Source organism: Vanacampus margaritifer, chromosome 6 (assembly GCF_051991255.1).
Source record: "Vanacampus margaritifer isolate UIUO_Vmar chromosome 6, RoL_Vmar_1.0, whole genome shotgun sequence".
NCBI classification, from domain to species: domain Eukaryota; kingdom Metazoa; phylum Chordata; class Actinopteri; order Syngnathiformes; family Syngnathidae; genus Vanacampus; species Vanacampus margaritifer.
In genome coordinates, this window is record NC_135437.1 from 19968324 (window position 1) to 19985065 (window position 16742).

The 16742-nt window shown below is 36.8% G+C and overlaps 1 protein-coding gene across 1 annotated transcript; it reads left to right on the forward strand.

Moving 5' to 3' along the window:
- The first annotated feature begins 10095 nt into the window (after nucleotides 1–10095).
- Nucleotides 10096–13087, forward strand: LOC144054201 (uncharacterized). Its single transcript, XM_077569401.1, has 2 exons — nucleotides 10096–10517; nucleotides 11098–13087. Exons 1-2 carry the CDS (start codon nucleotides 10418–10420, stop codon nucleotides 12621–12623), a joined length of 1626 nt encoding a protein of 541 aa, XP_077425527.1. The 5' UTR covers nucleotides 10096–10417; the 3' UTR covers nucleotides 12624–13087.
- Nucleotides 13088–16742: the final 3655 nt, after the last annotated feature.

Genomic DNA, 16742 nt, shown 5'->3' on the forward strand with positions numbered 1-16742 from the left:
AATTTTGGCAAATGCTTGAGATAATGTACACAAGGACCGGAAGTTGCGGATACCCAATGATGATGTAGCTACCAGTTTTTGTGAAAACGAGCCATTACCATTCATTATTATAATTACGCCAGACGGTGTAAAATGTGGCTTTCTAAACTGGCGCTTCTCAAAGTAAATGCCAGGCGGCAAAAGGGGGAAGAAGCAGAGTTCCGAACGCCGTCTGACGCTTTCTTTTCTTTTTTTTTTATCGCGAATATGCGTTGTATGATACCATCGGCCAACCATTAGGACAGGGTGACTCAGAGAGCGCAAGCAAGCAGAGAGAGAGTTTTACGCTTGCTTCACCAATGCGTTGGATCCATTTTGCACAAAATAGCGGCCAAAAGCTCCATAATTCTGACCGACCAAGCGGGAAAATTCGGGCCACTCCAGGTTAGTCACTCTAGGCCTGGCTAGGTCTATCAAAAGCACTTTATTTGCTGATTTTGAAATGAACCCGCGGCCTGAAATAAACAGCGCTCCCTGTCGGCCAAACCGGAAATTTCCCGTTCTTCCCGCCGGGCCAGACCGGGCCTGGTCTGGAGACATAATACCCATAGTGGAGATGGAGTCAAGTTTAACAAACAGAGGGTGAGCTAAAAGGAACTTTACGTTGTTGTTTATATAACAAAAACCGCCGTGGTTTGGCCCACATCGTATCTCAGCGCATCAAAAGATAAGATTAAAAAACACACAAAAGTGGTCAGAGACAGGGACCTGCAGGATATGAGAGGCCAGCATAGACACCTTTTGTAAAAACAAGGTCCAATGTGTTGCAATTGAAAGAGGAATAAAATTATTTGTCCTCTTTGCGTGTTCCAAAACTTGAAGACAGATTTAATGTAAGAAAAAACACCTTTGCAAAAATGATTTTAATCTAACAGAGATCTCTGGACATCGTGACAGGCTCCAAACATCACATAACAGGTGGAATTTCAGAGTGCCGAATGTGTCTCTTCCGCGTGTAAAATGGCTTCTTATAGTCTTATCTTCCGACCGCCTCTCTTTCATTTGTAGACAAAACATACTCTCTGGGTACTTTTCCGTGAGCGATGGCGAAAACAGAGTCAGGGATGCGTGTTCGAAACAGATTCTGTTCTCAAGGACCAAATGTGTTTTCCCACAGAGAAGGAACTTCTAGACCAAATAATATGTCCCAGCTTAAGGTCAAATTATACTGAGTTCAACACTACTTGCTTTACACGTCTATAAAACCTTTCAACATGGTTAATATAAAGAATTAAGATGTTAATAATGTATAATAATGGTTAATATATGAAAATAAAGAATTTAAATGTTAATAATATCTAACAGTCCGCCCTTTGGGCTTAATTAAATAAAGCCCAATAACTAAACATTTAAACATCTTTACACAAAGATTCCAGTGGGATCTTCATCATCGCAATGGCAGGTGCAACATAAGGAAGGAAAAAAAATGAAAACATTCTTTTTAGCAGGAGAGGAGGTCAGTCATATGTCAAAACAATGTGATTCATTAAAAGATTTTTCAGAAAAATAAGCATATCATATATGAAGACAATGTGTTGTGATTATGTTCAAAATTTGTGGTGGGGGATCCCAGAAATAGCAAATTGGCATGACAGTCAGTATGAGAAAGAGTGTCATTATGTACGCAATTGGAGACTTGTTGTCGTTTGGGCTAGGGAAGTTTTTGTTGACGTTTGTCAGTTCCATTTTCGTTCTTGCGTTTGTTAGTTTTTTTCTTTTCAAACAGAGTCCTTCAGCTCTGCGATTGGCTGGCAACCTGTTCAGGTTCCACCCCGCCTACTGCCCGAAGCCAGTTGGGATAGGCTCCAGTACCCTCACAATCCTTGTGAGGACAAGCGGTCAAGGAAATGAATGGATGGATGGGTCCTTCAACTCTTTTAGAACCCACATCAACTGCCAGAGATGCAGGGGTTGATCACCGGGGTTTGTTTTCCCAAGGTGTGACTCATTCTTTGTGGAACGCCCCGGAAAAGGGATACGTTCCTCCTATCTCCAGTGAGGGATGTCCTCAGCGAAACTCAATCTCCATTGAGTGATGTCTTCAGCTCATCAGGTGGCTCCTAGAAACAGTTGAATGGTTTCTCGGTTGGCTCGTCTGGTGGCTCGCTCCTAAAGGTGGGGGTTGAGTAGAAGGCGGACCCCCGGCAGGTCTGATAGGCAAGATGTGGAACCAGGTGCCCCCCGTGGACTGGACCATATTGACCTTTTCATCACCTCATCTGGGTGCAGAATATTTTCATTTAGTCACTAATAATATACATATTCACATCCTTCTTTTTGAAAGAGCATCTGGTAGTTTTATTAGTTTGGAGTTAGTAAATGTTAGTAAAGTTCTGTAGGCCTGTCCTGTGGGAAAAAATTCTGTTTGTTGTGACATTCAATTAGAATCCAGCCTTTGGCTGACTTTAATGACCTAAGCACATTCATTAATGTAAAAATGAAAATCTTAGCCAATTCAAATCTGACGAGGCCAATTTTGTTTACAGAGTGTAATGATTATTGGAATGTTTTATTATAATATTTACTGTTATAGATATGGCATGAATGTGTTTCCAGCCATTAAATAAATGCAACTTTCGCCAACAAATAAAATCAAAAAATAACATCTAACCCCAGGGCCCCTGGGAAAAATAGAAATGGAACATATTCACCTTATTTTCGCCGTCTCTGCCAAAACTTACTCCTTCTCCATGGTCAAGGAAATCCCCAATTGTCGTCCTGTAAATTTCATTCATTCTCACGGACTAGCTATAATTATCACATTAAGACTAACTTTTAATTTTATATTTATTTAATTCAACATGGACTGTTTGTGTCCTTCGCGACGATATACCCAGACCGACCAATAATTCCCCCATCTGAAAAAAGTCAACTTAGAGAATTTTTCAGACTCTAATAATATACAAGTTCTGCAGTAAATAAATTTTGCTTGCTTTTTGTTTAAAAAGAGGGGAAAATTTTACATTTAACCAGTAAATTCGACAATGCGCCCCAAGCAACTATTCAAATTTCAAAAGAAAATTTGGAAAATATTAAAATACTTAATTCAATAAGCGTAAAATATAATAATTAAGATTGAAATAAATTTTATCTTATCTTTATTCACATTAGCTGTTTTCAATTTCTGAAACTACACAAAATTTACCTGTATTATCTTTTGTACTATAAAAATATTGTAGCTTAAGCCAATGAATTTTACAAAGAATCTCAGTTTTCAGCCAATCCATCAATTATTATTAATACATAAAGTTGCCCTTAATTTTAATATTTTACCATAAAGCTTGCTAGTCCCCCTTTTGTTGATGTTTGTCCAAAAAGCTGACTGTTTTAAAATAGACATAGATAAACAAATCAGATCAAATCAAAATAAACATCAAAAGTTTTAAAATATAATAAATCTGTGTGTATAGAATGTTGCCAATCAGTTCGTTATATTTACGAAATGTTTTACTGTAAATGTTATCACCTTATATCTGTCAAAAATATAGAGTGCCGTGTAAACAGTCAGTATCACATCATATGGTCTGGTATCACTAACTCAAGGAAACATTGCACCACGCCCCTCTTCAGGTGGTAGCAGCTGCGGTTTCTTTGTTGCATCGGTCCACTTGACCTTGTTTTGAAATAATGACCCCGACCAATGAACCCCACTCGACTGAAAACATTAAAATCTGCCCCAACAGTATTAGGTTATAACATGTCAGTAAAAGTTGGAATAATAAAATCCTCCTTTATTTCAAAAAAATCAATAAATTCAAAAAAATAAAAAAATATATTTTTTTAAATAAAAAATATAAAAATATAAATAATTCATTAATTAAAAAAATAAATAAAAATGACTAAAACAATGAAAGTTTACAATTTTAAATAATTGCTAATTATATTTCAATATTTGTTATGGTTTACAATATTTAATTTAATATGTTTTGCATACCTTCATAAATAATACTTAAGATGAGATAGGACAGATATACTCTAACAATTTACAAATATAATACCGAGTCAATTAATAAGTGTGTAGTTTTCGATTAATATGTTTCAAGAAACGCCTAGTCAGCTTTTGGTCAAACATCAAAGCAGAAATGATTTTTTAATTACATAGCACCTCAAATTATGTCAAAAATGTTATCCTCCCAGATGGCTCCACCATAGAATGCAGTCTTCCAGGACTCGCAAGGACTGCTCCAAACTCTGAAATGGGACTTCAAATGTCGAATTCAAAGGTTAAATATATTCAGGAGAGATTAAAAATTATTTTTCTATTTATAAACATGGGAAAAACTCCTTTTTAAATTATAATTAACACATTACTTCATCCCCAGGACGGGAGATAAGGAATTTGTCGTCTCCTCCTCCTAATGGGTGATAGCCGCTTCTGAAAAGATATTTCAAGGTTAAATAATGTTCTCGCGTATGAGAAAAATCATAAGGGAAAAACAATCAACTTATAACAAAATATTCCACATTAGTTCCCTATTCAAATTATTCGTTTTTTATTATTAATATTATTATTATTATTAAAATGTGGAAAATATGGCTGAAATATTTAATCTAATAACAATCCAAAAAAGTTAAATATATATTTTCTCATTAAACTTCAAAAGCAGATTAATGATCACACAATTAACATATTCCTTTTATAAAAACATTATATTACCTCTTTACAAAAGTTGATTGGCTTTTGGCATTTTTAATTTGGAAAAGGGTGACACCAGGCGGTCAGAATGAGTCATAGCAACTACAATCAGTCTTACAGTTATTTATGTTCAATAAGCGTAAGATATGCATCGAAATTTTACAATATTTTAACACTATACCTGTCTATGTTATTTGCGTATTAATATTCGTTTGTTTTGTATTAAACATAATTTTAAATATGACGTATTTGCACTCGTGAAGCCAGATTAAGTATTTACCATCAGTGGCCAGGAGATTTATATAAGGACTTAGAAATGTATTCAACATTAGTCGTTTCAATTATTTAACGCAGACCCTGACGCTCGCAGTTTTAGTGTTAGAAATTTTATTAGTAATTTTACCGTCTAATTAATTCATCCCGTTCAGCGTTTATTAAACGGTTTCATTTATTTTATTACGTAAATTCAAAATTATACGAGCTGTCTGTACGAAACAATCGAAAGTCAATATTACAGCATCAATCATCATTTAATACACTTTTCTTAAAGTTACGTCCGGGATTTTCCTCTATATAAAAGTTACATACACTCATAACACTATTAACGAGCGGTCGCTGTGTACGCACATTCAAAGTTAAACTGCCGCCTTTAAAATCATCGAACAAATGACATATCTTATTAGAATAAACTTACCTTTTTCACAATATAATCAAGTCTCGTCGTTCAATATTAAATACATTTTATATAATTTATTTAACGGTAATATATAACCTAGAAGCTTTAGCGGTCTAGGGGTCACGTCTAGCGGAAAATCATTTAGTCCTTCAGAATAAAAGCGCACCGTAGCCCCAACATTATTACTTTATTAAAGTTATATAAATGGTTATAACTTCACAAAAATACCTAAAGCTAGTATTCTAGCATTATTCATCATCTTATCCAAAAATACACGATTATGTCTCGCTTTTGTTCCACATGCGCTCTCAACTTTTTCATAGCGTCATCATGTTCTCGCTTAACGGAAACTCATTTGGGTCAAACAATTCTGTTTCGCGTTCAAAAAGAGCGTCCTTAATTTCTATTAATTATTGACTCCCGTATTTTATAACTTATTATATTATATTATATTATATTGTAGTTAAGTCGTATTAACATTTATAAATGAAGTGACGTGTCACTTATAACAGAATTAGTCAACAACATATCTCATCGCGGTCCCTTTAACGTCTGACTATTCTACCAAATACCAAACATACAAATAACACACAACAAATATCATGATCTCCCCTCAAAATAATAAATACTGCTTTTAATCAATCACGAAGCAGTCTCTCGACTAATATAGCCTGTCTGTTCACAATTATTCGATTTTAATTGTGCAGAAACCCCCCGTAACGTTACGTACCAATCTCTGGTAATATATTCTCATCTGCGCATTCATATTTCTGTTGTCTTTCAGCTGAACAGACTTGTCCATGAATATACATATCCAATCATCCAAGGACCTCGCGATTGATCTCAAAACGGCGTATCAACTCCGCTTTCTGTCAACCTGACTACCAACGCTGAATAAATAAATGTTCAAGGATCTTTACAATGTCAATCAGGGCAGTACTATTCCGCTGTCTCAATCGTAGTATCTCCGAAATTAATCCAAGAACCTCTCGTTTTTTAATAATAAAAAACTGTTTTCCTTGCACAAGGACCTTTAAGAACAAATCATCCAAGTGCCTCTCGTCTGCGTGAACAAAACTGTTTTCCTATTCAGCTTTTATTATACAAGGAATTTATGTCAATCCTCCATGTATCTCTCGTCTTGTAAAAACATAGAAATGTTTCTCAAAACTGACTACAAAACGATCGCGTACAATACAACATGACAGCATTTTGTAAACAATGCTACGTCACCACATGTGTTTACTTCAAATCCCGTGGTAAAATCCGAAATCTGGGACTTCGCGTCCAACCAAACGACTTCAAAATTTATCACAATTTTTCTTACATAAATTCCATCTTCAATATAATTTTGCAAGACGAATTTACTAGCCGCAGCGTTCTCAAACAGACAGAACTCCTAAAACGTGGATAAAGTGTCCACTTACAGTGATTAATGTGGCCGGGAGCTCTATTCGTCTGTGAACGCCCCGCTGCGAAACGTCGCTCTTAGTTGGGGTCACCAATTTGAAAGAGGAATAAAATTATTTGTCCTCTTTGCGTGTTCCAAAACTTGAAGACAGATTTAATGTAAGAAAAAACACCTTTGCAAAAATGATTTTAATCTAACAGAGATCTCTGGACATCGTGACAGGCTCCAAACATCACATAACAGGTGGAATTTCAGAGTGCCGAATGTGTCTCTTCCGCATGTAAAATGTCTTCTTATAGTTAAAACCGACCGCCTCTCTTTCATTTGTAGACAAAACATACTCTCTGGGTACTTTTCCGTTTTTTAAAAAAACATACAAGAACCCACACTGGAGAGAAGCCTTTTGCCTGCTCAGTTTGTGGTCAGAAATTTGCTGAGAAGGGAAGCTTAAAAATACACATAAGAACCCACACTGGAGAGAAGCCTTTTACCTGCCCAGTTTGTTGTCAAAGATTCCCAAGTAAGGCTAAAGCTAAGAGGCACAAGTGTGCTGGTGAGAATAGCAGAGATGAATGATGGTGCAAAGATCATGTCTACCGCTGAATGAACGAATGATCTGTGTACCTGTGTTGTATGTGTCTGACTTAACCCTATTTTGAAATTTATTTTGTATATAAAATGTTACATCAACCTGACAAGGGGCTGCAGATTTAAACTATCTGACAGCTATAATCTGGCATGTTTACCGGTAATTGTCTATTAATATGCATTGTGCCTTATATCGTTTTTAAATTACATTTTCCATGTTTAATATTAAAGGTAATTACAATGACAGTGATTTTAAAAGTACAATTTTGTGATCTATTTGTATTCATAAATACTTTCTTATCATTATTGTGTGTGCCAAAACACTCAAAACATTGTATATAGTTTGTCCTTTTTTGTTACATTTACACTAGTATGACTCACTCTGTAAATATAATAAAAAAAAAAGATGTAATCCATTATTACTGAAATAACTTTCTTTTTTTTGGTAAACCCCTTAATAATTTTAAAGTATGTACGTATATCCATCCGTTATAATCTTAAAAAAATAAATTGAAAATAAATAATGACATACGAAGTGGAACAGAAGGGAGACAACGGTCCATTAAAAAGTATTACAGTGCATACCATAATATGGACTGAAGGTCTATGTGATTATGATAATTATGTGGCCGGGTGGTAAATACAAGAGTTTAGAAGTTTACAACAACACTGTACATGAACTAAATATGCAAAAATTTTTTTTAGTTTTTTTTATTTTATTTTGTATGTTGGTGAATATGTGCGTGTGAGGGTGTACTTATTAGTTCACCTAAAACCTATTAAAAATCCCATACCGTTCACCTAAACCGAATACTTCAGAGTCGTGAGGTTGTCAGGAGACCCGAGGAAGGATCAAAGAAAGGAAAGTGAAATCCAGCACCGACCAGACATTACCTACTACCCACCGGGTTACCAACCAGAGTCTTTCACCAACCGCAGAAACATCTAAATTCCAACAAATTAGGGAGACCTCAAGAGACCAAAGGAGAGACTGAGGAAAGGAAGGAAGGATAGATGAAGCAGAGTGAGATCCACAGACATCAGCCTTCACCGATTCAACGGCCAGAGGAAGAAGCAGATTGTGTTTGAATTTCGATAAATTCTGGTGTGGTGGATCTGGCATGCATGAAAACCTCCACCAAAGAGGGGAGCCGTCATCCCGGGCCAGGACATAGCAAGCACAACCCCCCAGGCCACGGCAGCGCCAAGGGACAACCCCCGGGCCACTGGCTGGAGAGCAAACCCAGGAGCCAGGAGCGCTCCCCACCCCAAAACAAGCTGCGCCCCCAACCTAACGCAGCAGGACAGGTCACGGCAAGCTCGCCAGGTACCCCACCGCAATAACGAAAGTCAAGTACAAAGAGGAGCTTTGTGGCGCACAAGAAGAGAATGAGCGACTACGTCAACTGATGGACGCTTTTTGCAAGCAGCATCCAGTTGTGTTGAACAGAGCAGGTTTGTCACTTATTTAATCAATACTTTTCAACAATATGTCTATTTTGAAAGGATCCTTCATCCGGGCACTTTTTACCTTACGTTTACAGTTTTTCTCAAGTCGCTTTGGTACATTTCTCAGATCAGAATTGTATTTTTAAAACTACTTGTTCAATTTTCACATGACTACAGCAGTTTCTCCTCTTTTTTTTTATATTATAACAAGCTGTAGGAAAAATGATTATGTAATTTTCTGTTGTTTCCTACAATATCAATTTCTTATGTCTGTTTCTCAACCTTTTTTCGAGCCACGGGACCCTTTTTTCATTGAAAACATTTCGAGGCACATTCCCCATAGAAAATCAACCAAAAAAACAAACATCCTAACTAAACTAAATGGCTGTGGTGTTTCATTTTTTTAATATGTTTATATTATATATATTTACACTAGTATGACTCACTCTGTAAATATAATTATAAATAAAAAAGGATGTCATCCATTATTACTGAAATAACTCTCTTTTTTGGTAAACCCCTCAATAATTTAAAAGTATGTAAGTATATCCATTCAAATATATTTTATTTCTACACTCTTATAGAAACCAAACAATGAACATCATGGACAAGTATTTAGTTATTAAATGCAAACAATAATAAGTCAACATAAATCATAATTTCTGAATGGGCCTTAGGCCACTTTTTACAACAAAAGTTGGGCCCCAAGTTAAAAAAAAAGAAGGTTAAGAACACCTGTTGTAGCTGCCAGCTTTGTTATTCTTTCACTCGTGTAGCACATGTGATTATCTTAAATATAAAATATATTACACCACAATAAAGTGACTTTTCCAAACCATGTGTATCTTCTGTCCCGCAGACGTCGGTGAAAAACATTGTTGTCTTGAGCGACAGGAGCCAGAGTTCCGTGGCGAAAAAGAGGAGGAGCGGCTGCCACCGTACATTAAAGAAGAGGAGCATTTCACAGAGTTGCCCGTGACTGCTGTCCATTTTAAGACTGAAGATGAATGTCAATATTAAGTATTTATATCCATTCAAACATATTTATTTTCCACACTCTTATTTTGTATCATAACCGAATGACGAGATGAACGTGATACGCTGCACTGATGAACACTAACATAACTGTACATTAACTAAACATGTGTAATGTTCGTCCAAATACGATATAAATATTATTTTTTTATTATTCATATTAATGTATAAGTAAACGTGTTATTTTAGTTTTTTTTTAACAATATAATTTTTTCGTGACATGAGATTGTCCCACTGGCGTTGCCGTAGATTTCTCGTGACGAAGATAGATATTCCTTTGCAGGCTGCTTTTACGGATTTGCGCAGCCACACTCGCTTCGCGATATAATTCATTCTGAATTCGTACTCGATGAACCTAAACGTAGACACTGTGCGTTTGTCACTACTTTATTGAAGTCAAACATAATCGCTACATTTCGTGTCTAGTTAAATTCGTCTCAGACAGTGCTCGTCGAAATCTCTCGGCCCTGTTTATTTTAGCCTAGCTTAGCGTAGCTTGCTAGCCACCAATAAAGGAGACGCGTTTGTTATCGACAAATTAGCGCCAAGTGTGAGCGTAAAGTGTCGTGAATACCGTGTGAAAATGTTCTCAAGAACGAAAGTAAAGTACGAAGAGGAGCTCTTTGGAGCACAAGATCAGAACGAACGTCAACTGCTGGACGCTGTTTGTAAGCAGACTCGAGGTGTGTTGAACAGACCAGGGGGGTATTAAATCAATCAACGAAGCTAAAAAATAAAGCCAGGTTCATGCAAAAAAAAAAAAAAAAATCTAATGGTTGAGATTAATCAACAAAATCAGGTTGAAACAATTGGAAAATCCAAATTGCTCAAACTTTTGAGCAGCACATATATATATATATATATATATGTATGTGTATGTATATATATAAATATATATATATATGTGTGTGTATATAGATATGTATATAGATATATGTATGTATGTGTGTGTATGTATATATATGTATGTATGTATATATATATATATATATATGTATGTATGTATATATATATATATGTATGTATATATATGTATGTATGTGTATCTATATGTATATATATTTATATTTGTGTGCGGAACAATCAGTGTTACAGGGGTTACAGAGTAAAGTTGAGTGATTTCTAGAACAAAATACAGATACGTAACATTTGCCAGTTTGTTACTCTTTCACTCAGGTGGCCTATGTGATAATCTTAAATATAAAACACATAATGTCACAATAAACGGTCTTTACCAAACCATGTGTAACTTGTGTCCCGCAGACATCAGTGAAAAACATCGTTGTCCTGAGCGGCAGGAGCCAGAGTTCCCTGGCGTGAAAGAGGAGGAGGACTTGGAGCCTCTTCAAGTTAAAGAAGAGGAGCAGCCACAGCCTCCCAACATAAAGAAAGAGGAGTGGCTGCCACCATACATTAAAGAGGAGGAGCATTTCACAGAGTTGCCCGTGACTGCTGTCCATTTGAAGAGTGAAGATGAATGTCAATATGAAGAGAACAAAGGGGCGGAGTCTCCAAGCAGCAGCTCAAGACAACAAACAACAACAGAAGATGACGAGGACCACCGTGGAGGATCACAAGCAGACAGCCTGTTAGCTCGAATGTCAGATGGTGAAGACACGTCACACTCTCCTCAAACTGATGACTATGAACAGTCTGACGGTGATGTGACATGTCACGCTGCCAGCACATGGTGGAAATGCTTTCAGTGTGGTAAAACTTTTGGCTGCCAGTCTCTATTGAGAAGACATATGATCAGCCACACTGGTGACAAACCTTTTGCATGTTCAATTTGTGGTAGAAATTTTGCTTACAAGGGATACTTAAAAATACACACAAGAACACACACTGGAGAGAAACCTTTCGCTTGCTCAGTTTGTGGTCAAAAATTTGCTCACAAGGGATACTTAAAAATACACACAAGAACACACACTGGAGAGAAGCCTTTTGTTTGCTCAGTTTGTGGTCTAAATTTTGCTCACAAGGGATACTTAAAATTACACACAAGAACACACACTGGAGAGAAGCCTTTTGCTTGCTCAGTTTGTGGTAAAAAATTTGCTGTGAATGAAAACCTAAAAATACACACAAGAACCCACACTGGAGAGAAGCCTTTTGCTTGCTCAGTCTGTGGCAAAAAATTTGCTGTGAATGAAAGCTTAAAAATACACACAAGAACCCACACTGGAGAGAAGCCTTTTACCTGCTTAGTTTGTGGTCAAAATTTTGCTCAGAAGGAACAGTTAAAAATACACATAAGAACCCACACTGGAGAGAAGCCTTTTACCTGCTTAGTTTGTGGTCAAAATTTTGCTAAGAAGGAAAACTTAAAAAGACACACAAAAATCCACACTGGAGAGAAGCCTTTTGCGTGTTCAGTTTGTGGTCAAAATTTTGTTCACAAGGGAGACTTAAAACAACACACAAGAACCCACACTGGTGAGAAACCTTTTGCCTGCTCTGTTTGTGGCCAACGTTTCTCTTTGATGGGAAACTTAAAACACCACATGCGAACCCACACTGGAGAGAAGCCTTTTACCTGCTCAGTTTGTGGTCAAAATTTTGCTCGGAAGGGAAACTTAGCAAGCCACATGAGAACCCACACTGGAGAGAAGCCTTTTGCCTGCTCAGTTTGTGGTCAAAATTTTGCTCATAATGCACAGTTAACAAGACACACAACAGCCCACACTGGTGAGAAACCTTTTACCTGCGCCGTTTGTGGTCAAAGATTCCCAAGTAAGGCTAAAGCTAAGAGGCACAAGTGTGCTGGGGAGAATAGCAGTAATGAATGAAGCTTGATATGATCTCACGTATAATTTTTTTTTTCAAAATGGTGTATAAATCATGACTACCACTGAATGAACGGATGATCTGTATACCTGTATTGTATATGTGTCTTGACTTAACCTATTTTGAAATTGAATTTGTATTTAAAATATTGCATCAACCTGACAAGCGCCTGCAGATTGAAAATTTGGCATGATGGAAGATGATTCATCCATGTTTAAGATTAAAGGTAATTACAATTACATTTATGTGATCTATTCCTTTTCCTAAATACTTTCTTATAAGTATTGTGTTGGCAATTAGCACTAGTGCCACAACACTCTAAGCGTTGTATATAGTTTTTCCTTTTTTGTGTGTCATTTTAATATCCAGTAAGTGAATGATTGACTGAATGAAAGTGACTTTGGAGAAACTTTGAGAAGAAAAAGTGTACCTGATTTTGATTCTGAATAAAGTACTGTTATTCTTATGCCTTTCTCTCCTTGACGTGCACACACAACTGAAAAGTTCAAGGGTGTTAAACTCGGGTTTGTTGCAGTCCTCTTTGTAGTTACGGGCTCACCTCAGAGGGCTGTTATAACAGTGAAACCAAATAAATGGTTATTCGTCTCATCAAATTATTATAAATACACAAAAAAACTGATGGATCAGAAATCAAGGATAATAGTTAGTTCAGTTATTCAGGGTTAGGATCATTTCTAACAAACCCAAGTGTCAGTTGAGCTTCTTCAAACCTCCACCACTAGATGACGGCAGCAAACAGCCATTGGTTTGTTTACTGTCAGCCAACCGCAAAAAGACACCACAGAAGAAGAACCAGGAAAGACGATGCACGACCAGGTACAGTAATGTTTCGTGCTTATTTTCAGAGTTTGAAGGTTATGAAGAGAACAAATGCTTTTATTTATTTATTTTTCCCCAATACAAATTGCGCACAAATATTGCTCGTCACCACATGTGTATACTTCAAATACCGTAGGAAAATCCACAATCATGGATTCCATACAACCAAACAATTTAAACTTATACCTCTGTTCACACAAATCCCACCTTCGATTTAGTTATTTACAAAACGTATGGCGGCCGGAGCGGTCCCAAACAGAAAGAATTCCTTAAACGTGGATAATTACTCCACTTACCTCAGTTAATATGGCGCCAGGAATTCAAACCGTCCACGAACGCCACAACCGTCAAACGTCTTTGTCGTCAGGTCGTCACCATCTGAAGAAGGTAAAAATCTATACTTTTGCGTGTCCAATAAATCAAATTATGGGATAAGAAATGAACAGAGTTCCTGCGCAGGATGATTTATTCCGGAGATCTCCGTTACATCATTGAATCAAACTCCAACAGTTTCAGATCAATAATGCCACTCCTCTTTCGAAGAGCCCACACTTTATTACAATCAAATCGCAAGAACAGTGTCTCCAACACCGCCCCTCATGAATAAGTAAATGTGTTATATAATGGAAAAATACAGGTTGAAAAACAGAGTTCTCAGCACACAGATACAGCTGTGTTCGTCTCTAGTCAAAATATACTTTCAAGGCACTTCTCAGTACTTTCTCCCATAACAAAATCTCACAAACAAGTTGAACTCAACAGCTCCTAATGTAACATAGTTATATGAGTGTGCGCTCTCTCTCACGAACAGAAATGTGTTTTCGCACAGAGAAGGAACTTCTAGACCAAACAATGGGTCCCACCTTAAGGTCAAATTATACTGAGTTCAAAACTACTTTACCTACTTCACATCTATAAAACATTTCAACATGGTTAATATAAAGAATTAAAATGTTAATAATGTATAACAATGGTTAATATATGAAATAAATTTTTAAAAATGTTAATAATGTATAACAGAAGCCAAAGTTATAAAAGAGAAATGGGAAAAAATAGAAGGCCAAATTCAACAAGCATCAAACAACGGAAAATATAGTATTTAAAGATTAAAATAAATTTTATACTACCCTAATTCACATAAGCTGTTCTCAATTTCCGAAACTGCGTTGCTATAGATCACATCTCCTTTCTGACATAGTACAGAGTGCAAATGTCTACAAACAGAATACAACATACGACCTCAGGCACCAAACTCAGATGATTCCAGAACTTTAGCAGTTTATGCAGGGCAAAGTTCAAAGCGGGCACTGGGCTTTGTGCACTGGAGTTCTCAGGAAAAGTTTATCATGGCAGAATCGATGATAATCCTGTCTGCTCAAAAAATTGCTGGACATTATGCTCAAACAATGCATAAGAGTCATTGAACAGTCACAGGACGAGCGGATTTACAGTGTACCATCCTTTTCGCAGTCCGTGTGGTCACTTCCCCCCCAAAAGTGACCATTGTTCAGTTCGCCGTCCACTCTGAACATCAAGCAGAATGCTGTCCATTCCATTTCCAGCACTTTTTGGTTGAGTCACCCAAGTGAAACACCTTTCAGTCAAAGATTGAACCTGCTCGAAACACTACACCTCGTAACAGACAAGAGGAAGATGAGATCATAGCAAGAGAACACTGCTTGTTGTCATAGCAAGAGAACACTGCTTGTTGTCATTCAATTTCCAAGTAAAAATAAAATAAAAAATTCCCCCAAAATCTTTTGTTTTTCAAACCCCTAATTTATTCATTTATTTATTTTGGTGGTTTTATCTAAATTTGATCACTACACTATAGCAAGTAGTAGTACTATATTTACGCATATGTCTACCATAGACATCTTCATTACGTGTTACCTCAAATTTAAGAAAATGTGACAGCTGTCAGTCACCCTGGCCACTTGGAGGAAAGTCCTCTCCAGACTTCTAGAATGGGACTCAGATAAGGACAAAGGTTAAATCATTTTCACACCTACGAATAAGTTATCAGAGATGCAGGGGAAATATAAAAAAATCAAAAATGAAAAGTCTATTTCAATTAAAATTTGGTTTTATTACTTATTCAACTATATTAAAATTTGGTTTTATTACTCATTCAACTATAAAAAACACAGATCTGATTTTAAAAATAATATGGATAGTGGCCTGTAGTTATCATCTAGACCTCTATATCTTTCCGCATAACAGGAAGAATTTGATTTTAACAGATTAGCATTAGAAGACCCCTGCTATTCACACACAACAGACTACAAGTCTCCCAAATGGAGACAATGGGAGAGAGGAATAAACTTATCACACCCCCCTCCCCACAGGGGACAAAGAGGAGAGAGAGAGAGGGGGGGCGGCAGAAGAAAAACTTATCATACACACTCCCCTGTCCTTTTTATTTAGTTTAATTTAATTTTAACAGACAACAGTACAAATCACCACCTTCTTAAAACAGCAGCTCACGGCCCCCATCCTTTCAAAATATGCAGATTTCCTGCTACCATTCTTTTTCACCCTTTTTTGAGGACAGAGAAACTGGAGAGAGAGGAAATTTTTTTCCACCTCTTTTCCATTGAAACCTACTCTTTTCCTCTTCCTACAAAACGCCATTCATATACATCCTATCTTATCTCGCTCATTTTTGGAGACACAAAATACCTGCCTTCCAACAAACTCAGTCCTCCTTTCACTTAACTTCAGTTCCTCTCCATTGTCATAAAGGCATTGAGGAGAAAAAACACAAAACCAAGAAGAAATTCAATCCCCCCCTTTAAACTCACAATTCACACATGCTTCACATATTCACAGTTTCAACTCACCAAACTAGCATAAGAAACGGCATATGACATTGAGTACCACGGAGGAATAGGCTGTTTCTGTTGTTGTGGTGTTATAAGCAGCTAGTGGTGATCGCACTATGTGTTGCTGATGTGTGTTGTGATATAAGCAGCTCGCGTTGATCACGCGTAGTGTTTGCTGAGCTAAACGCCCGTATGTCGCGTAGTTCGCTACGGTGCGTGGAATGATATAAAAGGAAGCCTGCCGTTTTTTCGGTTCAGAGCTGTGTGATATAAGCCGCCCGTGAAGATCCTGGATATATTTGTTGAAGTCGCGCAAAAGGTATTTAATATCTGTTTCATTTTCGTCTTGTTTGTGTTTGTCTGAAAAAAAAAAAAAAAGAAATTTTTTTTTTGGGGGGGGGATTAATGAGAATACTTTTGATCTGTTATATCGTAGTATCATAAGTGAGACGTCAC

Excerpts from the sequence above, each read along its gene's own strand:
- LOC144054201 (XM_077569401.1), top strand. The coding sequence starts at position 10,418 with ATGTTCTCAAGAACGAAAGTAAAGTACGAAGAGGAGCTCTTTGGAGCA. Across the intron at positions 10,518-11,097 it reads TGTTTGTAAGCAGACTCGAG|ACATCAGTGAAAAACATCGT; the intron begins GTGTGTTGAACA and ends TGTGTCCCGCAG.